General features: G+C 43.9%; 12 protein-coding genes across 12 annotated transcripts; 3 read left to right on the top strand and 9 right to left on the bottom strand.

Annotated features, from left to right (window-relative positions):
* Positions 1-35: 35 nt before the first annotated feature.
* On the bottom strand, positions 36-2,540 carry FA14DRAFT_176322 (uncharacterized protein; the record flags this gene model as incomplete). Its single annotated transcript, XM_025500663.1, has 3 exons — positions 36-685; positions 1,273-1,623; positions 1,988-2,540. 3 exons carry the CDS (start codon positions 2,538-2,540, stop codon positions 36-38), a joined length of 1,554 nt encoding a protein of 517 aa, XP_025357322.1.
* A 481-nt stretch (positions 2,541-3,021) lies between these two features.
* On the bottom strand, positions 3,022-3,621 carry FA14DRAFT_176321 (uncharacterized protein; the record flags this gene model as incomplete). Its single annotated transcript, XM_025500662.1, has 1 exon — positions 3,022-3,621. The coding sequence occupies one exon, from the start codon at positions 3,619-3,621 to the stop codon at positions 3,022-3,024; it is 600 nt and encodes a 199-aa protein (XP_025357321.1).
* A 161-nt stretch (positions 3,622-3,782) lies between these two features.
* Positions 3,783-4,460, bottom strand: FA14DRAFT_176320 (uncharacterized protein; the record flags this gene model as incomplete). The annotated part of the gene is made up of 1 exon (XM_025500661.1): positions 3,783-4,460. The coding sequence occupies one exon, from the start codon at positions 4,458-4,460 to the stop codon at positions 3,783-3,785; it is 678 nt and encodes a 225-aa protein (XP_025357320.1).
* A 143-nt stretch (positions 4,461-4,603) lies between these two features.
* Positions 4,604-5,744, top strand: FA14DRAFT_159254 (uncharacterized protein). The gene is made up of 2 exons (XM_025498127.1): positions 4,604-4,849; positions 4,931-5,744. The coding sequence occupies exons 1-2, from the start codon at positions 4,833-4,835 to the stop codon at positions 5,655-5,657; spliced, it is 744 nt and encodes a 247-aa protein (XP_025357319.1). The 5' UTR covers positions 4,604-4,832; the 3' UTR covers positions 5,658-5,744.
* A 23-nt stretch (positions 5,745-5,767) lies between these two features.
* Positions 5,768-6,304, bottom strand: FA14DRAFT_116668 (DUF1640-domain-containing protein; the record flags this gene model as incomplete). The annotated part of the gene is made up of 1 exon (XM_025496189.1): positions 5,768-6,304. One exon carries the CDS (start codon positions 6,302-6,304, stop codon positions 5,768-5,770), a length of 537 nt encoding a protein of 178 aa, XP_025357318.1.
* Positions 6,305-6,993: 689 nt separating this feature from the next.
* Positions 6,994-11,598, top strand: FA14DRAFT_166432 (Oligoxyloglucan reducing end-specific cellobiohydrolase; the record flags this gene model as incomplete). Its single annotated transcript, XM_025500028.1, has 3 exons — positions 6,994-7,636; positions 7,709-10,036; positions 10,058-11,598. 3 exons carry the CDS (start codon positions 6,994-6,996, stop codon positions 11,596-11,598), a joined length of 4,512 nt encoding a protein of 1,503 aa, XP_025357317.1.
* A 46-nt stretch (positions 11,599-11,644) lies between these two features.
* Positions 11,645-13,723, bottom strand: FA14DRAFT_159251 (TPR-like protein). The gene has a single exon (XM_025498126.1). It carries the CDS (start codon positions 13,511-13,513, stop codon positions 11,795-11,797), a length of 1,719 nt encoding a protein of 572 aa, XP_025357316.1. The 5' UTR covers positions 13,514-13,723; the 3' UTR covers positions 11,645-11,794.
* Positions 13,724-13,830: 107 nt separating this feature from the next.
* FA14DRAFT_166430 (putative H+-transporting ATP synthase alpha chain, mitochondrial) lies at positions 13,831-16,041 on the bottom strand. The gene is made up of 2 exons (XM_025500027.1): positions 15,718-16,041; positions 13,831-15,531 (listed from the first exon to the last, which is right to left on the bottom strand). Exons 1-2 carry the CDS (start codon positions 15,778-15,780, stop codon positions 13,945-13,947), a joined length of 1,650 nt encoding a protein of 549 aa, XP_025357315.1. The 5' UTR covers positions 15,781-16,041; the 3' UTR covers positions 13,831-13,944.
* A 368-nt stretch (positions 16,042-16,409) lies between these two features.
* FA14DRAFT_159248 (uncharacterized protein) lies at positions 16,410-17,168 on the bottom strand. The gene is made up of 4 exons (XM_025498125.1): positions 17,057-17,168; positions 16,872-16,972; positions 16,745-16,777; positions 16,410-16,653 (listed from the first exon to the last, which is right to left on the bottom strand). The coding sequence occupies exons 1-4, from the start codon at positions 17,142-17,144 to the stop codon at positions 16,585-16,587; spliced, it is 291 nt and encodes a 96-aa protein (XP_025357314.1). The 5' UTR covers positions 17,145-17,168; the 3' UTR covers positions 16,410-16,584.
* A 158-nt stretch (positions 17,169-17,326) lies between these two features.
* Positions 17,327-19,819, bottom strand: FA14DRAFT_8676 (uncharacterized protein). The gene has a single exon (XM_025503010.1). The coding sequence runs from the start codon at positions 19,665-19,667 to the stop codon at positions 17,559-17,561; it is 2,109 nt and encodes a 702-aa protein (XP_025357313.1). The 5' UTR covers positions 19,668-19,819; the 3' UTR covers positions 17,327-17,558.
* Positions 19,820-20,438: 619 nt separating this feature from the next.
* On the top strand, positions 20,439-22,009 carry FA14DRAFT_159246 (putative diacylglycerol acyltransferase type 2b). Its single transcript, XM_025498124.1, has one exon. The coding sequence runs from the start codon at positions 20,639-20,641 to the stop codon at positions 21,815-21,817; it is 1,179 nt and encodes a 392-aa protein (XP_025357312.1). The 5' UTR covers positions 20,439-20,638; the 3' UTR covers positions 21,818-22,009.
* On the bottom strand, positions 21,890-23,849 carry FA14DRAFT_159245 (Alpha,alpha-trehalose-phosphate synthase). The gene has a single exon (XM_025498123.1). It carries the CDS (start codon positions 23,720-23,722, stop codon positions 22,043-22,045), a length of 1,680 nt encoding a protein of 559 aa, XP_025357311.1. The 5' UTR covers positions 23,723-23,849; the 3' UTR covers positions 21,890-22,042.
* Positions 23,850-24,376: the final 527 nt, after the last annotated feature.

Here is a 24,376-nt window from a genome sequence, read left to right as displayed (position 1 = left end):
ATCCATTGCGCAAGCATCCAAAGTAAAAACGCTCCCTATATACTTCTCTCCTTTTTCTTCAGTTCCCCGTTTGCTTTCTTTCTTCGTGCATCATCGATTCTCTTTTTTTCAAGTTTCGCAATTTCATCAGGCGTTGCTTGATTTTGTTTGACCTTTTTTCTGATCGTTTTTTCAAGTTCACTTGATCGTTTACCGTATCCTAGGAGTGCTTTGCGTTTTCCATATTGTAGCCTTTCTCTCACTCTTTTGTTTCCATAATATACTTCACGTTGTTCTTTGGTCATTTCAGAAATTCTGTCTCTACGTCTCTGGACATCATTTGCACTTTTAAGAATCTTTCTTTGTGCTGTAAGCTTCTTCTTTTCATAATCTCTCTTATAGTCATAATAGGCCGCTTTCTCTTCTTCCGTCATTCGAAGCAACCTCCGTCTACGTCTTTTTGTACTTTCTGATAGATGTTCCGGAATCTCTACTTCTGAGATCTGGTGCAACGCCTGAGAAGGTTTAATGTTATCAACATTCTGTCGCTTCCTTCTTCGGCTTCGCATTCCCACTTTTCCCCATCCTTGTTGTTGCGATTCTGCTTGATCATTTTTATCAAGTAATGGTGTTGTTTCATGCATGTCGATTGACTGATCTGGAGATGGCGGAGGCGAGCGATTCAAGTCAATCATTACAGCTTGGACTAATAGAAATGGTCTGAGCAAGAGGAAGAGGTAGACTATCGTCATTTCGTTATTTAAGTCTCTTGACTTGGTGAAGAGTCAATATCAAATACGACTCATTGCAACATGCGTTCATTATCTCAAGAAAATTGAGCGCAATAACCTGGGCGTTTACACAGCAATTGAGTAATACGATGCAACTTGCGTACTGGTCAATTCTATGAAAGTTGCCAATGGCAACGAAAAGAGGCAGGGGTACAGATAAGATGTTGAAGTGAATTAGGGAAAACGGAAAGAGGAAAGTTCTGCACTCCCTGCAGACCATAGCACCGTCTTGTTCAATTCCATCATCGTGTGAAATCACTGGACATATCCTCTCCCTACCGCGTTCATCGAGTGAGTGCGCAAATTGTACATGGAATTGGCAAAAAGAGTGACTCTCCTTGGCAACATGGACTATACTACTGGTTCTTTTGAAGCCTTTTTTGTTTATATTTCCGTTCAGATTTTCGTATGGATTGAATTCTTACATTTTCTTCTGGTGTGATCTGTACGCCTTGTTTGACCTCCATCCTTAAAGACTTATCTCTTATTTGACTAATTTTACCATATCCACGAATTTCTTTTAATCGTTTATACAGCTCTTTTTGATATTCACGTCGATTTTGGACATATTCTTCATTAATGTTATATTTATCTCGCCTTTCTTTTCCTTTTGCCGCTTCTTTCTCTCTTGCTAATTTCTCTTCTGGACTTTCGGCTTTTTTACGTTTTCGGAATTCTCGCATCCTTACAGCTTGACGATTTTGAGATAACGGTTTTCCCGTAATTCCCCATCGTTGATGGCGCAATTCTGTTTTATTATCTTTATTAAATATCGGTGCTTGTTCATGTGCGTCAATAGCATTATCAGGAGACGGTGGTGGCGAGTAGTTTAAATCAAAATTCACAGCTTGGACTAATAGAGATGATCCAAGCAAAAGGAAGAGGTAGAGTATCGTCATTTCGTTGTTCAAGTCTCTTGACCTGGTAACGAATCAATGACATGTGCTTTTCAATCGAACTGCATGTATTACCTCTGAAAATTCAAACTCAGATCATTAGACCTTAACACAGCATTTGAGTAACTTCGAGCAGTTTGCGTACTCGCCAGCTCTCTAAATATCATCAATGGTAGCGGTAATACATGGATAAAAATATAAAATATATTTCCTCAAGATCTGAATGCAGTTTGCGCACTTCTAGACTGCCATTTTATCTGCCTGAATTGAAAGCTCCGCTTGTGATGATCTAGCTTTGGACCTTTTTTGAGTGATAATAACGTAATTTGTTACGTCTGTCTTGTAGTACAACATCAGTTTGTTCTTGAGTGGCAATACCCGCTCTCACATCCCTTCTAGCTTGTTTGAGCCTTTCATTAAAAGGACTACTAAATCCTCTCTTCGATGTTCGTTCTTTATAGCGTCTCACAGCACCTTCTCTCGTTCTTTGCTTTTCTTCTGGACTCATTTCTGAAATTCTCTTCTTTCTACGATTTTTGTTTTCTTCCAATTTTTCTGGTCTTGTATCCTTCAAACTTTGATAATATCGACGTGATCTTTTGCTATCCTTTTCTCTCTTATTTTGATCTTTGAAAGATCCGTTTACGTTCAATTGAGGTTTTCGTACTCGCTTGCCAAGTATTGAAGCTGGTTGTTGCTTATGAAACGAGGTAGTAGAAAAAGACTTTTCAATAGACTCGTGACCCGAATTGAAGAAAGTTCTGTCCTCGTCGGAGTCCACCTTAGGCGCTTCATTCAGGTCGATGTCCAACCCGGCTGAAATCGCCAGATGAAGATTGAAAGCAGATAGAAGCACAAAGATAAGAGGCAGCATGACTGAAGAAGGTTCGTTGGCGATCATGCAACGCAGGCACAAATCACCATGAAAAAAAAAGTACTCTTTATAGCAGCACTTCTGTTACTTATTGCGATGGGGCGAAGACATGTTTCAGCGTTGTTTATAACGGGTTCTTACAGGGGCGGTAACTGCGAGAGACCCGGCATAGCAGAATATTTCAAAGTATAAAACACAGTGGCGCTTACACGAGCGAAGGGGAACCTTGTATTGATACAATAAACAATTTGTTTTCAAGTTTGCATATAACGGGCGATGTTTAGTCATCGTAAAGAGCAGCACTGATTCATCACAAACAACTTAAATGCTGTACCGCCAAGCTCGCTGTACACGGGCATCGCCATCTCGGGCCAAGAAGTAGAATAACATTAGCTGGCTCACGGTAGTGTCGAAAATGTCGCTTTTAGAAGCATGATATATTAATTAAGTCCTAATCCACTGTTATCTTTCGTCGCCTGAGCTACTCGGGATCTTGTGGAGATGTGCTTCTTCTAGGCACTTGCTTCAATTTCTTTCGTTCTTTGCTTAATTGGAAAGATTCGCGCTTTCGTTTTAAATGTTTCTCTCTTATTGAGATCTCTTCTGGTGTTGCTTGATTTTGCTTAACCTTTTGTCTAATGATCTTTAACTTTCGTGCATGCTGACTTGCAACACCACCTTCTTTTTTTCGTGCGTGATAGCGAATTCTTTCTTTTTCACGCTTGACGTTCATATACTCCTGCAATTCCTCTTTTGGCATATTGGCAACTCTTTTCTTTCTTCTTTCGGATCCCTTTCGATTTTGCCTTCTGATCGAGTCTGGATTGGATTCTTTCAGTGCAGCATAGCGTGTCTGTCGCTTATTCTTCCCCTTTGCCTCTTGTGGCTTTGCATCTTCAGTACGATGGTAGGCACCGGAATCTTGCGTCAAGGGGTTCTTGTTCGAAATTTCTTCTTCTGGAGACCTTGGTGGCGAACGATTTAAATCAAGGCCTATTGATCCGGCTTGGCATGAAACTGTATAAGCGAGTGAGAGGAAAAAGATCGCCAGTCGGTAACTGTCTAAAGACTGGAGCTTCATCCTGAGCTTCATCTGCTATTGCATAGACGTTACGTTGAGAATGCAAAATCCTGTCAAGTTTGCTTACATCGAAGTTCTTATTATTACACAAATCATAGCCACATACCTAGTCGCTGTGGCTGTAACATTTGCATATCGTGGCAATAGTCATAGACTCGCTCTCACCCTTTCTTTTTTGATTGTTTCTTGTGTAATCGTCTTGCTAGAGAGCTCTTTCGTTTTTGCTCTGCGACTTTTTTGTATTCCAAAGTCTCTTCCGGTGTAGCGGTACCGTTGCGGACCTTTTCTGTTATCGTTTTACGTCTTACATTTTGTCTAGATCCATATCCTCTTCTATTCTTTCGTATTGTATACTGCCTCTTGTCTCTCTCTTGCTTCGCGATTTTATATTGCTTCAATTCTTCTTTTGACATTCTAGCGAGATATTGATTCCTAATCTCCTTTTTCTTTTCTTTCAAAATCTGCGACGTTACCGGATTATCCCGATTCTTCTTACTGTATATAAAATCCCTTACGCTGATTTCTTGCTTCCTATTCGCCATTGGATCTTCGTACACAGCCTGACTGGCTTGCTGTTGTGTTTCGGGTATGCGAGGATGTGAGCTTGCTTCTGTTTCATCAAAAGCAACAAAGCTGGTGGGATAAGCAAGCATATCTTCACCTGGAGGAAGATTCAAAAATGGATCCACATCAAAATGTGAAGATGATCCTGAAGAGATTGCCGTTACAAGGTAAAGATCGTATGAAGCAAGAAAGAGTAAGGCTAGCAATTTGCATTTGTACACGATTGCATCTTGATACCCTGTAGTATTCTTCGCCCATTCAAATGAGGAATACATAGAAAGGATTACCCGAAATGACATGCATCAATGACGATCAAGATGCTCAGCTGTGCGGAATGAAGTAAAAGGAATTTCCTCTTATAAATTACGTTGCAAGAGTTTACACGCAAATCACCATCTTTCACAGCCACACGCCCAATGTTTATGGCTTCACTGTTGTCCACAGAGTCAGCATTATTTATCGATCAACCTCAAAGCATATGCTTCATACGTACGGCGAGGGATGGGAGTATGAGGGATGAAAATGCGCCGGCCGTTTCAATTCTCCGCACGCCTCCTACGTAGCGTGGAAAAAGCAAAGTGTGCAATCTTTAGCATACACTCGCACTCTTTTCTCCTCTTCCTTCATCAGTCGCTACTCCAAAGGAAATGTTTCAACCGACAAGGTATGTATGCCTGCACAAAGAGATCTCATCACTTAGATGATACTGACTTTATTGCTCTTTTGCTAATCTCTTTTGGTACAGAGGTGGAACACGTGGAGGAGCGGCTTATTTCAGTTGGGATGATGTGAAGAAGGACAAAGATCGAGAGAATTATTTAGGTCATTCAATTCTAGCACCGACGGGTAGATGGCAAAAGAATAAGGATGTTACGTGGTACAATAAGGACAAAGCACAATCAGCAAGCGGAAGTGGATCAGACAAAACGGAAACTGTATCACAAGCAACAGAAGCACGTAAACAAGAATTAATGGCGATTAAGATGCGAGAAGAAGAAGAGATGAATAAACGATTAGGCATCAAGATTGATTATAGAAAAATCATTGAAGGAAGCTCAGATGCTCAGAAGAAAGAGGAAGATGAGCGCAAAACAAAAGAGCTAGAATCAGGTTTCACAAAAGAAGAACGTAAAGCTGCTAAACGATTGGCAAAGATGGAAGTTCGTCAGCAACAAAGGGAGGAAAGAGATCGTGATAGACGAAGACACAGAGACAGCGAAGACAGAAGAGAAAGGCACAGCAGGCATGTTGATAGCAGGGCTGACAACAATCGAGATCGTCGCAGAAGTCGAAGCCCTGATGGTAGTCGTTCCCGTCGCCGATCAGAAAAGCATGAAGATGATCGACGGGATGATCGTCTACACCACAAAGATTCGTCTTCGTCTAGGAGAAGGGAAGGAGATGGTGGAGATCGTCATCGGGAATACCACAGAAGCGATGCTGACCAGTCAAGGAGACGCTATCGAGACTAGGATATAGCACTCCACTGTATTTTTTTTATGATTGTATCGATATTGTACTGTACAGACTGATAAACAAATTGACAAGGGTATAGACTCCGAAGAGTATTTGAGTGGTGAGATTATCTGAACATGCGCAAGTATGCCAAAAGTAGGGCTCCACAACCAGTAGCCACACCGACCAAGTATTGCAAAACATTGATTTTTGCACTTGCGATTGTCGATCTTAGGCCAGCGATTTCTGATTCGATTCTTGTATCAACTTCCTTGATCTTGAGAGCATGCACGGAAGATTCATCACGAATACGACCTTTTTCCAAATTCAAATCCAATCGAACGCCTGCAACTGTTCTTGTGATCTCTTCGCGTAATCTCTGCTTCAATTTTTCCACATCGGCCATCAATCGTTCATTTTCACTTTTCATCAATGTGAAATCATTTCGTTCAAGAAGCTGAACGTCGGATTTCAAACGTGCGAAATCTACTTTTTGACTATATCTCCACCTTTCTCCTTCTTCTCTGCTGATTAAACCTTTTTCTAGCCCCTTTATACTTTCTTCAACAACGTCAGATAAAGCTGTGACCAATGCATCAGCTTGTGGCCTTGGCATTCCTGATGCTTCTAATCGTGCAACAAAGCCATGCGTATCAAAGTGCATAGAAGAGGAAGGTGTTGATGTAAAGAATGTTCGATGTTGCTTTAGTGAATTACTTGATCTCTGTAAGATGATCGATGAAGGTGCCACCTGTATGCCACACGCAGATGGCGCAGGCCATGCCCGTCTGATGGTTGGTAGTGCTGCTCTTGATAGCATTTCAGTATGATGGTAAATCAGAGAGATCAGATCTTTGTTACATCTTACGCCAGGCACAGGTTATATTTATGCACTTACAGCATATACGTACGCCCATAGGAGCTTTACCGGTAGTGTGCTGCGCTGAGCTGTACTGCGCGTGTATTTGGCTTGTCTGCCGAGATGCAGTGTTCTTTAGTGAGTTGGTCTGATCACCGCTCATTCGCGTATTAAGATTGGGTAAAGTGTTACACATTCACATACATCTTCTGCAGAAGATTGCTTCACATCACTCCGATCACCTTGTCACAACATCAAGTAAATCTCCGATTATCGCTCGACTTCTTAAATCGGGCAGAAACATCACTCCTTCCACAGACAAACGGCTGATTAGGAGAGAGGAGAAGATTCGTAATTGCGGAGACGATCTAAGGGTTCTTGTTCTGTAAGAGGTGCAAGAGGGTCGAAGTTGGCATCGTATACAAAAAGCCAACAGGATGTACAGCAATCATCCAATACATCATCAAAGAGCATCCCGGTCAAAAAGATGGACAATGACTTCTAAATCCAAACTAATACAGCTAGCCGGGTTGCTACTCATAGTCCTTCTCGCTAGCATTGGCTTTTGTGATGCTGCTTCTCCATCAACCAGATTGACAAGATTTGCCAATCTACCAGCAAAGGTCGCATACGTAAATGATGCAAGCGTTGTATTCTATCATGATTCTATCAAAGGGGATGTGTGGCGATCGCAAGATGAAGGAAAGACGTGGCAATTGGTAAATGGTCCGCCAAGCGGAAGTGCATACATTCTGATCGAACATCCTTACGATCGAAATATGGTATTCATCTTGTCAAACGCAAAGAAGCATTGGAGATCGACCGATCAAGGAAAGACATGGCATCCTTTCGAAACGCCTGAATCACCAGCAGTACGTGCAGGCTCTCCGCTTGAATTCAACGCAGACGAGAAAAAGTACGAGCATATCATCTTTACAGGAAAGAAATGTACAATGTGGACACCTTGGGGCGGTGGCTTGTGTCATGATGAGGCATACTACACCAGAGATGCTTTTGCGACTCCACCGCAAATGTTGGTGGAATTTTTGATGCATTGTACATTCGCAAAATCGTCAAAAGATGTAAAGGTAAAGCCAGAGCATCTCGAACGGATATACTGCATCGCTTGGGAAGACAGTCCGACTAAAGGGGACCCAACGATCAAACAGAGAAGTCACATATACGACGATCCTTCTCACTTGCTCTCAGCCCGGTCAGCAGACAAGAATATGCAAAAGAGAGTGCCTCTCTCCAGTCCTACCCGGCTGTATTACAGTGACGACTTTTTCAAAACCAAAAAGATGGTCACGCTAGATCTTGGAAGGGATGCGAAGCACTTTGTCGGATTTGGCCCTTCAAAAAGGTATCTCGTAACGGCTCTTCGTGATATCCAGAGCAGCTCACGCGGAAATGCAGGAATGGAGATGGCGCTCTTTGTATCTGAAGATGGTGATCAATGGCACAAGACAAACTTCCCACATGGTGCAGGGCTAACAGAAGGTGCATACACCATTATCGAAGGAACGACAAATTCACTGGTAGTAGATGTCCTCGACGTTAGCTTAGGAGGACAAACAGGAACGCTTTTCGTCAGTAATTCAAAAGGGACCGACTTTGTCAAGAGCCTGGAAGGAACCAGCAGAAATAGGAATGGTATTGTGGACTATGAGCATTTGATGAACATCGATGGTGTCGCAGTAGCAAATGTTCGCGCAGATATTCATTTTGGAGGGGAGACAAAACATGGAACTGGAACAAAGTCGCTCATCACATTCAATGACGGCAGCAATTGGCGTTTCTTGAATCCTCCAGCAGGTCAGTGTAAAGGTCAAGATTTGAAAGATTGTTCTTTACACCTCTATTCTGTCACGAGACCCCATAATGTGGGAAGAGTCTTTTCCTCTACGGCACCTGGCTTTGTGATGGGAGTAGGTAGCGTGGGTCAAGCACTCATGCCGTACGAATCTTGCGACACCTTTTTGTCTACGGATGCTGGACAAACGTGGATCAAGGTGGCAGATGGCGCACATAAGTACGAATTTGGAGATCAAGGAAATTTGCTCCTAATGGTCAACGATGAGGAGAGCACGAACGAGGTGTCCTATAGCTGGAACCATGGTAAAAAGTGGGAAAAGCTTAGATTGCCAGCCACAATGCGAGCCAAGATCTTGACAACGATTCCCGATGGAACTGCGCAGAAGTTCATTCTGATCGGAAGTCAGACCAGAAAAGAGGCCGGCACAAACAAGGATAGACAAGTCGCAATCTTCTTAGACTTTGATGGTGTGAAGCGGAGATGTCGTCCTGGTGATATGGAAGTTTGGAAAGTGAAATTGGACGGCCAGCAAGGCAAATCAGCCTGTTTGATGGGACATACTCAATCATACCAGCGCCGAAAGGCAAATGCTGATTGTTTCGTTGGTGACAAATTCCACGAGCCTATTGGAGCAGAAGAGCCATGTCCATGCACAGAAGATGATTACGAGTGTGACTTTGGCTTTGTTCGCAGTCAAGACGGCAAAACTTGTGAGCCAACGACTCGTATCCGCATACCTCCCGGTCAGTGCATGGGAGGCGATCGTACTTTCAAGGCAAGCTCTGGATATAGAAAGGTCGCAGGCAATCTATGCCGCGGTGGTAAGACGCAAGACGAGGAGAAGAGCTATCCATGCGATCAAGGAGCACCTGTTGATGGACAAGTGATCCATCAGGTCCATACATTCCCAGGTCAAATATTCGATCATATCTACTTCTCTGACAGTTCAAATGTTGTTCTTCAGCTTACAGATGGCACTTTGTGGAAATCGATAAACGATGGCTATAGCTGGATGCAGATTGAACGACCGAATGATCCTACTTATCCAGGCTCCGGGTTCTTAACGATGGCTCTGCATACCTATGATCGAACCAGAGGATTCTTGATCACAAACGGTCAGCGATATTTGCGAACTACAAACGGTGGCAAAGCATGGCATGATTTCAATACAGCGCCTTTACCGCCCAACTCTCTGGGTATACCAGTCTTACAATTCCATCCTACCAAACCGGATTGGTTAATTTGGACGGGCAGTCGGGGTGATTGCATCAGCAATGAGAGTATCGACTGCAGAGCAGTTTCATACTATACCCGTGACAACGGACAAAGGTGGCACAAGATTGACGAATACGTTCGAAATTGCATGTGGGCAAGCGCTTCGAAGAAATTCAATGCTCCGGATGATACTGCAATCATTTGCGAATCATATCGTGACAAGAAAGGTAATCAGAGAGCGTTTGATGCATCCAATCCTCTCACATTGGTGCATGGAATGAACTTTTACCAGAAGCATGTCCAAGTTCTTAATGCTATCGAAGGTTCTGCTGTCTTTGATGAGTTCATGGTAGTGGCAGAATACACTGCTGATTCCGATATGCTTACATTGCAGATCAGTCTTGATGGCTTACGATTTGCAAAGGCAAACTTCCCGCCGAACACCAAGCTAGAACGAAGAGCATTTACAGTCTTAGATAGCAACACCGGTAGTGTCTTCTTGCACGGTACTACTCACGGCACGCCAGGAAGTGAATGGGGCAGCCTGTTCCGAAGCAATTGGAACGGTACTTACTACACTACAACATTGGAACATGTGAATAGAGATACCAGCGGATATGTAGATTTCGAAAAGATGCTTGGATTAGAGGGAATCGCACTTGCAAATGTTGTTTCAAATCCTGACGAAGCTGCAATTTCGGGAGTGAAGAAAATTCAAACAAAGATCACCCATAATGATGCCGGTCGTTGGAAAACACTAACGCCACCGCTGAAAGACTCCAATGGAGAGCCATACAAATGTCAGGAGGTCGGGTGCACGCTACACATTCATGGCTACACTGAACGCGATGATCCAAGAGCTACCTACAGTAGTCCTACTGCTGTTGGAGTTATGTTGGCAGTTGGTAATGTGGGTAAAAACTTGGCGCCATATCGTGATAGTGACACATTCTTGACCAGAGACGGTGGTTTTACATGGGAGGAAGTACACAAGGATGCACATAAATGGGAATTCGGCGATCAAGGCTCTTTACTCGTGATTGTGAATGACGAGGAGCCCACAAGTACTGTTTCGTATACACAAGATGAAGGCTTAACTTGGTCGGAGTATAACTTTGGACAAGCATTGAGAGTGTCCAAGATTGTCACAGTGCCCGAGGATACCCACCGGAAATTTATCTTGTTTGGCGCCTCACCATCTTCTTCTGACACAGCAATGGCAGTTCATTTGGACTTCACCGGTTTGACTTCGAAGAAGTGTGATACAAAAGATTTCGAGACTTGGAGCCCAACGGGATTGGCAAATGATCGATGCCTATTTGGACGGGAAGTGTCGTATTATCGTAGAAAGCGAGAAGCCAATTGTTATGTCGGCAGACAAATCGCACAACCACATGAAAACGTGCGCAATTGCACTTGCACTGTACACGACTTCGAATGCGAGTACAATCATCGTCCTGATCCTAGCGATCCAACAAGATGTACTCTGTACCCTGGTGCCCGACCTATTCAAGCAAACGAAGAAGAACAATGCCTGTTGAGCAACGATGTTGATGCAGGAACATATTGGTATGACCGTACAACTGTGCGTAAAGTTCCTCATTCTTCATGTCAAGGAGGACCACGACCAGATCGAGGCAAACGTCATTATTGCACCATGAGCACACGTCGTCATGGCTGGTTCTGGTGGTTAAGTTTGATCATTACGCCGTTCGGACTTGCTGCTTTGGTAGGATTATGGTGGAGTAAGAAGACCGAAGCCCAAAGAGCAGGATTTGGAAGTATCCGCCTTCCTGGAGTGAATGGGAACGGATTACCGAACGGCAATGACTTTGGAGATAATAAGGTTTTGCAAACTTTGGCAAGCGTGCCTTGGTTCATTGTTGGAACTGCAAGTATGGTCTGGAGTACGGCTTTGAATGCCGCTGAACGATTGCCAGTCGTGGGCAATTTACTGGGAAACCGAACACGTACTCGTGCCTCTTATGGTGGATATCGAACGTTGCGACCAAACGATTCAGATGCTGAAATTTTACGTGATTACGAAGAAGATGAGTTGGAGGGTTGAAGTAGATTATGCTTTCTTTCTTAATAACAATTGTACAACCAAAACACATTTGAATGATCATCTCATTGTAGTGAAGTCTACCAAAAAATGATGGAAATATGCTCTAAAGGCGATTGTTTAGTTTTTTGTGCTAAGATTATAGATGTACACGGTCAATGATGAATAGAGAATATCATGAAGCATGAAGAAAGATGAATCATTGGAAAGAAAAGCCGCCTGGCTGTCTATATCTTCTACCACCTGCACCTGCTCCACCACCTCCAAAAGGTCCACCTGCACCGCCAAATGAGGAGAAAGGAGAGCCGCCCATGCCTCCCATTCCGCCTCCCATGCCCATACCACCTCCCATTCCACCTTGAGCGAACAAGTCAGCTAAGTTGACCTCTGCGCCACCAAAGCCACCACCAAAACCGCCGCCCATTCCACCGGAGAGATCTGAATCAGCATCATCTGCGCCCATATCATACCTTCGCCTCTTTTGATCATCGGACAAAACTCCAAAAGCTTCATTGCAAAGCTTGAATTTTTCTTCATCTCCACCTTTATCGGGATGATGCTTCAAACTTTCTTTTCGGTATGCTTTCTTGATCTCAACTGCTGTTGCAGTCTTTGTTACTCCCAAGATTTTATAGTAATCCTTCTTCTTGCTTCTCTTCAGATCAATTTCGGCTGAACGTAATTCACGTTTGAGTGCTTCTGTTGATTCGTCCGAAGGGGTTTCTTCAATTGCCTTTTTGAAATCTGACACAGCCTCTTCGTATTTTTCAATGACCAAATAAGATCGTGCTCGTATCCGCAATGCTTTTACCGATCCGTCATTCAACTCAAGCGATTTAGTACAATCATCAACCGCTTCTTCATGCTTTCCTAATTTGGCATTTGCTGTTGCACGATTAGAGTAAATCACTGCGCAGAACCCTTTCGCTGCACCTTCTTCTGGCGTGATTTGTTCTTCTGCTAATTGGATCGCTTCGGTGTATAGTGCAATCGCATCTTCCGTATCTCCACCTTTGAATGAAGCATTTGCTTTTTCTTTTGCTAGTTCGAGCTTTCGACATGTTCTTAGCAATCGGATCGCTTGTTTGTTCTCTGGATCTGATGAAAGAGCAGCTTGGGCGTGACTCAAAGCTTTACTCAGATCGCCCGATTTGGCCAACAAAATCTTTCCTCGTAAAACCAGTCCTTCGGGATCGTTTGTATGCAATCGTAGCGTATTACTGATCAGGTTGTGTGCTTCATCCAAATGTCCTCTTCTGAGCATCAAATCGGATCTCATCAATCGCCACGAAAGAGGCAGAGAAGAAATCTCGTTTGAAGCTTTATCCAATGCGATGTTGGCCATCTGATATGATTTTTCATCACGATATTTTTGGAAACTTGCGATATGTGAAGAAGTTCTATCAATCTTTTCTGATAATTGTTTTGCTGCTGGATCTGATGAAGATGCATTTAAAGCTCTATTGATCGTTGATTTTGCCGCATCAAGGTTACCGAGTTGAAAGTGACATCTTGCTAAACGGGTTAGGGTCTTTGCATTCGGCTCGGATTCTTGCATTGCACCTGCCCGATTACAATCTTCCAATGCAGATTGATATTTTTCCAATCCCATATTAGCAGCAGCCCGATTTGTCAAATAAGAAGGTTCGCTAGGATCCAATTCGATCGCTTCGGTGTACAATCGAACAGCCTCAGACAATCGTTTGTCTTTGAATGCTTTATTACCTTGTTCTTTGACTTCTTTTGCCTTTTCTCGTTCTTCTTCTGTTGGCCCTTTCTTTTGTGTTGCTTTGCCATTGCCGCCATTTGATGATGAACTTTGATCATGATTAGGTGTCGCATCTCCATTCATCATGTTCACATCTCCGTTCACTTCGCTGGCATCATGGAACTCTGTGTCTTGTGATTCCCAATCCATCTTTGCTATGTAGAGAGTGACCAAATTGTCAAAGTCAAGATCACAAATTGATTTGATGCAAACTGAACCTTGAAATAATGTTAGCACAAGGTTAAGACTGTTATATTACCCTTTCCTCTCGGGCTTGTAAACGCGGTGCTGACACCCTGGACAATATTTCCGATAAAACTTCTTAAGCGGCCGAGTTTTGCTTTCAAGGCACAGTGCTTGTGCTTCAGTCGCGTGGATAGAAGAACTTCGCACTTTCAATCCTTCTTATACCTTCTTACACTAGCGCATCTCTTCTAATCACTCTCACTCTCACTCCCTCTCATTTTGAGCATCAAATCTTTAATTGTCTTTCAATGTATATATGTGTTTTGCGTTTGAATGTATGAATAATGAGATGGAATACACTAAGAATGCATTTTTACCCCCTTTTTCAAACACATTTATGAGGAAGAGGACAAGAAGTTGTCAACGTGTTCCTTGACAACCTTTGTCAATTTCTCTTCGAGTTCCTTGGACAAACCTGTAGCCTTGGCAATGTCTTGGAGCAAAGCATCATCGTTTGTGATTTGTTGACGGAAAGATGCTTCCCAATCGACAATCTTTTCTGCTGGGATACGGTCAACGAAACCCTTAATACCGGCAAAGATGATTGGAATTTGAACTTCAGTAGCCAAAGGAGAGTATTGACCTTGCTTCAACAATTCGGTCAAACGAACACCACGGTCCAAAGTAGATCTTGTTGCTGGGTCCAAATCGGAACCGAATTGGGCAAATGCTGCCAATTCACGGTATTGGGCCAAGTACAATTTCAAGGAACCGGCAACGGCCTTGTAAACCTTGGATTGAGCGGCAGATCCGACACGGGAGACGGACAAACCGACGTTAACGGCGGGACGGATACCCTTGAAGAATAATTCGGATTCCAAGAAGACTTGACCGTCAGTAATGGAAATAACGTTGGTGGGAATGAAAGCGGACACATCACCACCTTGGGTTTCAATGATGGGCAAAGCGGTCAATGAACCACCACCGTGGGTCTTGTTGTTCATCTTGGCAGCACGTTCCAACAAACGAGAGTGCAAGTAGAAAACGTCACCAGGGTAAGCTTCACGTCCTGGAGGACGACGCAACAAAAGTGACATTTGACGGTAAGCAACGGCTTGCTTGGACAAATCATCGTAAATGATGACGGCGTGTTTTCCGTTGTCACGGAACCATTCACCAATGGCACATCCTGAGAAAGGAGCCAAGTATTGCAATGGTGCGGCTTCAGATGCAGTGGCAGCAACAATGGTGGTGTACTTCATGGAGTCATTTTGTTCCAAAACCTTGACCAATTGAGCAACGGTGGATCTCTTTTGACCGACGGCGACGTAGATGCAGTACAATTTCTTTTCTTCGTCGTTTCCATCGTTCCAGCGCTTTTGGTTCAAGATTGTGTCAATGCAAACGGCAGTCTTACCGGTTTGACGATCACCAATAACCAATTCACGTTGACCACGACCGATGGGCACCATGGCATCGATTGGTTTGATACCAGTTTGCATAGGTTGGTTGACGGATTGACGGGGCAAAATACCGGGAGCCTTCAAGGATGAACGACGGCGTTCTTTTGTGTTGATTGGTCCTTTACCGTCGATTGGGTTACCCAAAGCATCAACGACACGGCCCAACAATTCCATACCGACTGGAACATCAACAATTTGTCCGGTACGCTTAACGGTATCACCTTCACGAATGGCACGGTCAGAACCCAAAATGGACACACCGACGTTGTCAGCTTCCAAGTTGAGGCACATACCACGGACACCAGAGGCGAATTCAACCATTTCTTCTGCTTGTACGTTACGGAGACCGTAAACACGGGCGATACCGTCACCAATGGTCAACACACGACCAGTCTCTTGGACATCACCACCAGCAGATGTACCGGAGATACGTTGTTCAAGGATTGAGCTGACTTCCGAAGCGGCTGGCTTAGCGGTAGCGTAAGCACGAGAAGCGACGGAGGGGATCGCACGGCGCGCCTGAAGGGATGAGGAAAGAGAGGGAAAGAAGATGTCAGTCAGGATTCATTGCGGTTTCGTGGTGGAAGAGATGTTCAGCGCTCCTTATCGAGAAGAATGAGTGCGCTGTAGAGTATGTTGCCCCTCTTTTTCGCTTGTTGAACCATTCTTCCCGATTTGATTGGCTTCTTTGTTGAAGACACTCACAGTTGGCGCAACGGTGGATCTTGCCAAGTTGGCGGCAGCAACACCGGCCGATCTAGAGAACATCGTCAAAGGTATAAGAAAGGCGATGTAAAGATTCTTAAAGGAAAGTCGATGATGACGATGAAAGGATAAGAAGGAATTCCAAGACTATTGAAGAAGATGCGCGAAAAAGGCGTCCAGCGTGTGTGTGTGTAAGTGTGTGCGCACACACACACGCACACATTCGATGCCCTGCCTGCCTGTAACGCCCTGTGATTTAATGAAGGATTGCTGGATCTTCTATTTCTTTTGCGCGCGCACGCACGTACACAACCCGAACGGTTCAGGCAAACCGGGTGAGGCAGGCAGGCGGCGGGCGCAAAAATGAGAAAAACAATTTTGGTCAATTCTTCGCTCCAGCAAGCAAGAAAAAACGCAATTCCACTAAATCGCACTCTTTCTTACACAACAATCTTCCTAGGCTACAACCGAGTATAGGACACGCGCTTTGCGCCCAGAAAGGCACTCACTCACATTCACTCACATCATACGCCCACCAGCTGGCAGTTAATGTACCCGCGTGCGTATCAATTCTAATAGCCGCTGTTGCAATGCAGCGGGAATCGCCGAAAGATCAAAAGGGAACACGTGATAGAATATTATCAGATCTGGTGACAGTTCTCTTGAAGCACCACTCAATCATGACTTTGGTATAATCACTATCACATGAAATGATGGACTAATATAAAACTAATTAACAGCTTCGTCATCTGCTGGCATTGGTTATGAGAGTGTGCAACAAATGGGCAATCCAGATATATTCACTATAGAATCGAAAGAATAAACAGAGAGTAGCAAGATGAAGTGTACGATACGCTTCCTATTCCATCAATTTTGGTTGGAAGGTTGATTTGGGTTGTCAAGTCCGGCAATACGTTCTGCGCCTTGTTGTGCTTCCTAAAGATAATAAAATGAAAGAGGAGCAAGAAGGTACTTTGGTCAGATCTCTGTTTGGAGGTGTCCATCTTGTACATCTATTCAAACTTACCTTGTCATTTCCAAATACCTTTCCAGCGAACATCTGAATAGAGTAAAAGATGACGAAATGTTAGCATACCAGCTCCAGTCATAACACTTGTGTGCTTCCATCTAAGCCTGCCTGAATGCTTGCTCACCTTTGCATGTCCTTTTACCTGCTCGCCAAATGGAACATCTTTTCCACCTTCCAAACCCGTCAAAGGTACTTCGCTAGCTGTAGTTGGGACAGGTTGTGTTCCTGTTTGAGGGTTTGGGAAGTAATTATCAGTAAAAAGATACATCTCAGACAAAGCATAAGTTGAGCTCTTTCCCCACTACTCACCTTCTTGTGCGTTTGTTTGTGCGACACCCGAATTGGTTCCTTGTGCACCTACTGGAATATTGTCGAAATTGCTGGAGTTTGTTGACATGATGAATGGTATATTGTGGATATGGTCGCTATGAAACAATGATGATCGCATTCACATCATCTGTTCGTATGGCTGTGTTGCTCTTTCACTCAAGCTGAGGGTCCCATCTGCGAAAAAGTGGAGGAGGCCCAGGAAGTGGGATGACTGGCAGACTGCTGTAGTGCCTCTCTCCTCCCCGCAAGGCTTTCTTTTGTCTGTCTGTATAAATCACAACCCAACAGTGACCTTCAATTCTCACAATCATAGCAATGTGGATGCTCAAAATCAATAACAATACGTTGTACAATGAACTAATTCATCTTTCTATAAATACAGTTGTGTGTTTTTAATACGTTATTATAAAGTGAAGGAATGGAAAAAAAAACAATATCCTAAAATGATTGTGCGATAGTGAAACGTATCCGGAAAGAATTATTATGCCACATGATCATCTTCTGGAGGCGGCGGCGCTGAAGGGGCAGACGGAGCAGAAGGAGCAGAGGGAACACTTGCTCCAGCATCAACTCCATCATCCCATTCAGGCGCACTTGGTTGCAGACTAGACCCAGCCGGTTCGTATTGAGGAAGCATTCTGGCATCGTCCGGCCGACTAGCGAGCAAAGCTGCAGTCTGTCTTTCTTCTTCGGCTGCTTCCTTTGCTTTTTCTGATGCTCGGCTAGGTCCTGCACTTGTACTTGGCAGGGCTTTTTGTGATTCGCGATGAGTCGAATAGGGCAAATCGAATTGCGAGAATGAAGATTGAACGTGAGGTGCTGGTGGTGCTGGTAAAATCGATGAAGCTTCCGCTTGTTGGCTTACAATCTGACTTTCCGGTGCACCGGCAGAAAGGGCAAGCTGTTCATTTATCTCCTCTTCCTCACTGAACACGGGCGCTGAAGCATGTGCATTGCCCAAAGATGAGCCTCCTGGCGCAGAAGGAACGTAATGAGGAGATGAATCAGGTTGTGATGCAGCTTCACGCATACGTGATAAGACATTCTTATCATCTGTAGCGATATGTCCTTCCAATCCAAGACTCGAAGTCGAAACAGCCGTACTTGGCTCGTTCTCTACAGACAACTGCATATCTGAACTGCCAGCCATTCCTTCGCTATTTGCGTCCATCGGTCTCTTCGAGTCGCCGCGCGCTGCAACAAGAGCTTCCTCGCTCTGGCCCGCCAATTGACGGTTTGCAGTTGGATGCAATGCATTTGACGACGAAGATGGTCCTGCAATGCTGCCACTTTGACCGCGATTATGACTTGGAATATAGGCTGGAGGAAGGGCATCCGATAGACGCATCCTCTCTTCTTCCTCTTCCGCATAATCTAAATCGGCTGCGTTCAATCGAGTGCGCCCTGCATTTTGATTCGATCCGGGTGAAGATTCACCTGCAATTGATGAGGTTGCCGGTGCTATTTCATCTTCTCCTATCGCTGGTAGCAATGGAGGTGGCTCATTCGGTATCTGACCATCGGAGACATGTGCTGTAGGCGAGCCTTGTTGACTTGACACACTCGCAGGATTGGAATCCTGTGTATCGGCTCCCGTCAACGATGTGGATGTTCTGTTGGCATCATTTTCACGGTCAATGGAAGCCCTATTGTCGTTATTTTGAGCGGTAGATGAGCCAGTAGATTTCTTTTTGCGTAATCGAATCTTTCGCGTCGGTAGCCTTGCCCATCGTGAAGCAACAATCGCAGTAGTTGCTCCATCTCCTCCTTCTTTGTTGGATGACTGATCATCCTTCTTCCTCCGCCTTTTACTCTTCTTTTCTCCGCGTGATCCTAATCGCATCTCTCTTTCCTCGCGCATTCTCTGTAGAGCAGCTTCATCGCTAACGTCGTACTCTTCATCCATTTCATCATCCCTTTTGTCGCGCAGGAACACAGTGCATCCAATAATTAGCACGATAAAGATGGCCAAGAATATCGAAGTGATAATGACTGCTTTTCGTTGGAACCATATGGATCTACTTCCCGGGTTCCAGGCATTGGCTAGATTGGATGTGAAAGAAGCAGGAACATTGAAAGTTCGTGTGGATGCATTGAAGGGATCAGAACGCTTTAAGAATGAAGGCGTTGGTTCTTCTGAGAAGTCTTGCCTCTTTTTGATATCCTGTAGAGGAGATTGAATTGGATTATCTGGTGCGACGAAAAGTAGTGGATTTGACTTTTCATTTATTGCGCCCCAATTTACGTCACTCGTACGCCGTAGTGAGGCAATTCGATTGCCGTCACGATCAACATTGCCGCCTCGTTCATATAGAGACGGTTCAGCGATAAATCTCGACCCGCGTTCTGATATCTGTCGAATGCGTAGAGATTCTGACTGTAGAGGTGAAGGTGCTGCTTGCACTGATCCAGGTGAATTGATGACCAAGAATGATGCAACGAGGACTGCTGCCGCTGCTGATTTTGTAGCTTTACTGCATATTCTTCCTTTTCGTTTTGTTGTGATGGATGATGATTCTTCGTTTATGTGTGATTCTATTCGCCCCCTCCTTTTGCCCCTTAGTCGGGGTTTATTCAGTTGCATCAGCATCACTGGTGGATATGCTGTGCGACCAAAAGAATGATCCGAGACGGCCTGAATGTTTAGCTGAAGTGCGTCATCAAAAGCGAGAATCGGATTGAATCCAAAGACTGAATGTGGAATTCCTCTAGAAGACAATTGAAGATGAACGGGATGACGCGCGCGCAACTATGATGACCTTTTGCCTTGCTTCTTATGTCGAAACGAGTAGGTCGTATGGGTATCGATTCGTTAAGAGAACAGATGTATCAATCCTCTTCACGAGATATGATCGTGTTGGTGGCGTGTACAGGTTGTGTGATGTAGTTTAAGATGAGGAATGAATCGCGATTGCCGTCGTTCACGCTGTTGCCGATGGTAATGGCAAATATACGCATATACACGCCCGCACAAATGGATAAATGTTATTACTATACGTATCTCACTTGTCTTGACTTCTCTGACGCTGAATGGAATGATTTTTTGTGTAACGACGCCCTAAACGAGACAAACCGTGTGCGTGGGTACCCGCGGGCGGTTTCAAGTTTTAATGGAACTTTAGCAGTGAGTTGCAAGGGGAGGAAAAACTGTTTTGTAATGCATTTCGACAGTTTCAATGCAATACACCCTTCTAGAGGCGCGTGTGCGTGTGTGCATCAAAAGGGGGAGATTTCCGGTTGATTTCTACCGCGCGTAGGCAGGCAGGGCAAGATATGAGTGGGGGACGTACATACACTTTATATACCGCGTGCATAAGAATAAGCCTGGCCCATACAAAACTCACGTGCTTGAGAGGGGTAGAGTATTCACACTTTCTCCACAGATTGATTGAATTATGTGAGTGAGTGGCTGGTGCACGGTCTCCTCCTTTGTGTGTATTTGCGGAGAGTCTTAATTTCACTCCTTCCCACTCAAAGCTAGAGTTATGATGCATATATTCTAGTCACAATCATAAGCCACATCTCCTTTTGACCACATCATTCGATTGCGAGCACTTTACCATGATCGTCGAACAACCTGCTTCAGCAACAGCCGGACATAGGGCGCAAGTTCGTAGCTTGGAGGATGACTTAGGCGAAAAGACAGACGATAATCAAAATGAAAGAGAAAATACAAAAGAATATCAAACAGGTCCATCAGGTGAAAAAGAACCGGGTTGGTCAGACAGTCTAAAGGTAGGAGGATCAGAATGGCTTTATTTCGCACCTCTATCGATCCCAAGAGCAAGAAGGATGCAAACGTTTGCAGTGCTATTATTTCCAATGCTCTTACCTTTATCTCTGGCAATCTTTTTTCTACTTCTTTCAATCCCTCCTTTCTGGCCTTTGATAATCGTTTATTTGATCTGGATATACTTTGATAACGCTCCTCAATCTGGTGGTAGGCGATCAAAATGGGCAAGAAGACTAAAGATTTGGCGATACTTTGCAGAATATTATCCTGTCTCTTTGATCAAGAGTGCGGATTTACCTCCCGATAAACCGTACGTATTCGGATATCACCCGCACGGAATCATTGGAATGGGAGCGATTGCAAACTTTGCAACTGCTGCTACAGAATTCCCATCTTCATTTCCTGGAATCACACCTCACCTCTTGACACTAAATTCAAATTTCAACATCCCGATCTATCGTGATATTTTGATGGCCTTGGGATTATGCAGCGTCAGCAAGAAAAGCTGTGAACGGATCCTTAGAAAAGGAAACGGTAATGCAATCACAATCGTAGTTGGGGGTGCAAGTGAAAGCTTGAGTGCCAGACCTGGAACGGCAAATCTGACGCTACGCAAACGATTGGGTTTCATCAAGATTGCAATAAGAAACGGGGCAGATCTTGTTCCGGTATTCTCCTTTGGCGAAAATGACATCTATTCTCAATTAATCAATGAAGAAGGCTCAAAGCTACACCTCTTCCAGAAATGGTTCCAACGTTTGTTCGGATTCACTCTGCCAATCTTCCATGGACGAGGTATTTGGATTTCTATCGGTCTACTTCCGTATAGGCATCCTATCGTATCTGTTGTTGGTCGTCCAATTCGTGTCAAGAAGAACGCTAATCCCAGTAGAGCTGAATTGGAAAACGTTCAAAGTCAATATATTGCAGAATTAGAGCGTATTTGGGATCAATGGAAAGATGCTTACGCTGCAAATCGAACGAAAGAATTGACGATTATCGAATGAGTGTCTGTCGCTCGAGAATATCTCTGTACACTATACCAACCTGGATTTTCAACCTCTTTTTTATACATAACACTTTTCAGCTATAATCAAGTATAATGTCATTACCAGAAGAATATGTCTTCTGTGTACGTGATCGTCTATATCTGTATGAATACAATAATTTACGTTGGAAATTACATGCACATATGTACATTGCTTTTTCTCCTCACCTTTTTTCCCCTTTGTCTATCTTGCGACTTCACCTCTCCCAGGTGCTGGCGATGATGAACCAGTGGCGACTTTGATTCGAGTTAAATCAGAAACGAAACTTACGCCCCACCAACTTGCAGTATGTTTTTCAACATAAGCACTCAATTTACCAAAATTCTTTTGTTTTGCTTCGGATGGCATTGTGAGCGCTTCATGAATAGCATCAGCAACGGCAAATTTGTCCCAAGGATTTACGATCAAACTTCCGTTTAACGATTGTGCAGCTCCTGCAAATTCGGATAAGATCATTACGCCATGTTTTTCTTTTTGACATGCAATATATTCGTACGAAACCAAATTCATACCATCTCTCGTACTCGTTACCAAGCATGCATCACTGATTGCGTACAAAGCACAAAGTTCGTCAAAATTGACACTTCTGTGTAAGAAATGAATTGGCATACTTTCCACCGTTCCGAATCGTCCATTGATTCGACCAACTGCTTCATTCACGATCGCACGTAAATTTTGATATTCTTCTACATCTTGTCGTGATGGCACTGCAACTTGAACGAGAACGACTTTTCCAATCCATTCAGGATGATCTTGCAAGAATGTTTCTAGCGCATGCAACTTTTGTGGAACTCCTTTGATATAATCTAATCTATCCACACCAACGATAATCTTTACTCCTTCAAATTTGCGTTCTAAAGCTTTGATTCGGGTTTGAACACTTTCACGTCGTAATCCTTCTTCGAATTGAGTAGGTTCGATACCGATCGGATATGTTCCTACATGAACGTATCTTCCTTCAAATTCAGCACCATTTGGCATAGTTGGAAGTCCTAAGATACGTGTGCAACTCGACAAAAAGTGACGAGCATAATCGTATGTATGGAAACCGATCAGATCGCAATGCAAGATTCCCAACAAGATCTCTCTGCGGACCGGAAGGATACGATAGATCTCACTACTGGGAAACGGTGTATGCAAAAAGAAGCCGATCTTGATCGCTCCACGCGATGCTGCTCCATCTGACGTTCCGATCCCTTCTCCTGATTGTGTGATTCTTGATGATTTGTTGGTTGGCTCTTTCTTTGGTGCTGCTAGGCCTTCAGAGCCTTGAAGATGTGAGGTGCCGTCCACTCCATGACGTACGTGTTCCAATTCACGATGTGAGGTATGTCCTTGCAAGTTTGAACCTTCGATCAACGTTCGTAGCATCAAAGGCAACAGCATCAAATGATAATCTTGTACCCAAACCATATCTCCTTGTTTTACAACACTTCTAACCTTTTCAGCAAAGAGCAAATTTGCTTCGCGATAAGCCAACCAATTCTCCTCGTCAAAGTTCATTTCTCCTGGATGATAATGAAAGAGCGGCCAAAGGATTGAATTTGAAAATCCATTATAATGAGCATCTGCCACATCATCATCAATCCAAACAGGTTCACAACTATATTCTTCGCGTAATTTCTTTTCGATAAATTCTTCTTCTGCTCTACTTGAAACGTTTAATCCTGGCCAACCGATCCAAGTGAATGACATACTCTTTTTACATCCACTCAAAGCTGATACTAGACCACCAGAAGAAAGTGTGAATGAATATCCTCCCGGTTGACTTGCATCTGCTTTGATTGTTACTGGCAATCGATTGGATACCACGATCAAATGAGCTGAAGGATCCAGATGGAAATCTCTAGTTGAAGAAGGCATCTTGAATTAGAGTGAAGCGCTCTATGGCGCAGAGTGTATAATGCTCCTTCGAGTGACGGTGAAGAACAAGGAAGCGAATTGAGTCAGGAGAGAGAGAGAGAGAGATGATGTATAGAGCAAAGCAATGAGTACGTCAAATGCTATGAGCGCCGGCGCCAATGGAACGCCTCCACGACCCTTGAAGCACACACAGCTGAATTGCCGTGTTATTTTGCCTTCGCGTGCTTAACAATCTTATCTCCTTTCTTCCAACTGCACTCAAGCTTAAGGCGTATAGAGGTGCTATTAATAGCGTATAAAATCACAAAGGATAAAATAATATTGAACGAGAGTTCACCTCTCATGATCTTCGGCATGTAGGAATAAATGTCCCATTGTGATAACAGAACAAAGGCAATGAGAGTCATTTTCAAATGATTCTCGAATGAACTTTACGTAATCATCCGATAAGGATCGGGCCTAGTCATTATTATTCAATGCGGTGCCTTTCGGTCTCCGCTGCGCCCAATAACAAAGGGATTTGTAGCGATGCAAAAATCACATACATACGTAATTGAAAATGAAGGGCGTTCGTTGTGGTTGATCGATCTTCCTTTGTTCTCATCGGATCCTTACAAAGTGAAAAAATGACCTTCATAATTGGTTCTTTCATAT

The sequence above is a fragment of the Meira miltonrushii genome (assembly GCF_003144205.1).
Source record: "Meira miltonrushii strain MCA 3882 unplaced genomic scaffold FA14scaffold_1, whole genome shotgun sequence".
NCBI lineage: Eukaryota > Fungi > Basidiomycota > Exobasidiomycetes > Exobasidiales > Brachybasidiaceae > Meira > Meira miltonrushii.
Note: the sequence above shows the minus strand (reverse complement) of the source record. Positions and strands in the feature narration are given on the sequence as shown.

Excerpts from the sequence above, each read along its gene's own strand:
- FA14DRAFT_159251 (XM_025498126.1), bottom strand. The coding sequence starts at position 13,513 with ATGGATTGGGAATCACAAGACACAGAGTTCCATGATGCCAGCGAAGTG.
- FA14DRAFT_166430 (XM_025500027.1), bottom strand. The coding sequence starts at position 15,780 with ATGTTCTCTAGATCGGCCGGTGTTGCTGCCGCCAACTTGGCAAGATCC. Across the intron at positions 15,532-15,717 it reads GATCCACCGTTGCGCCAACT|GCGCGCCGTGCGATCCCCTC; the intron begins GTGAGTGTCTTC and ends TCATCCCTTCAG.
- FA14DRAFT_159248 (XM_025498125.1), bottom strand. The coding sequence starts at position 17,144 with ATGTCAACAAACTCCAGCAATTTCGACAATATTCCAGTAGGTGCACAA. Across the intron at positions 16,973-17,056 it reads ACAAACAAACGCACAAGAAG|GAACACAACCTGTCCCAACT; the intron begins GTGAGTAGTGGG and ends ACCCTCAAACAG. Across the intron at positions 16,654-16,744 it reads AGGTATTTGGAAATGACAAG|GAAGCACAACAAGGCGCAGA; the intron begins GTAAGTTTGAAT and ends TATTATCTTTAG.
- FA14DRAFT_8676 (XM_025503010.1), bottom strand. The coding sequence starts at position 19,667 with ATGCTGATGCAACTGAATAAACCCCGACTAAGGGGCAAAAGGAGGGGG.
- FA14DRAFT_159246 (XM_025498124.1), top strand. The coding sequence starts at position 20,639 with ATGATCGTCGAACAACCTGCTTCAGCAACAGCCGGACATAGGGCGCAA.
- FA14DRAFT_159245 (XM_025498123.1), bottom strand. The coding sequence starts at position 23,722 with ATGCCTTCTTCAACTAGAGATTTCCATCTGGATCCTTCAGCTCATTTG.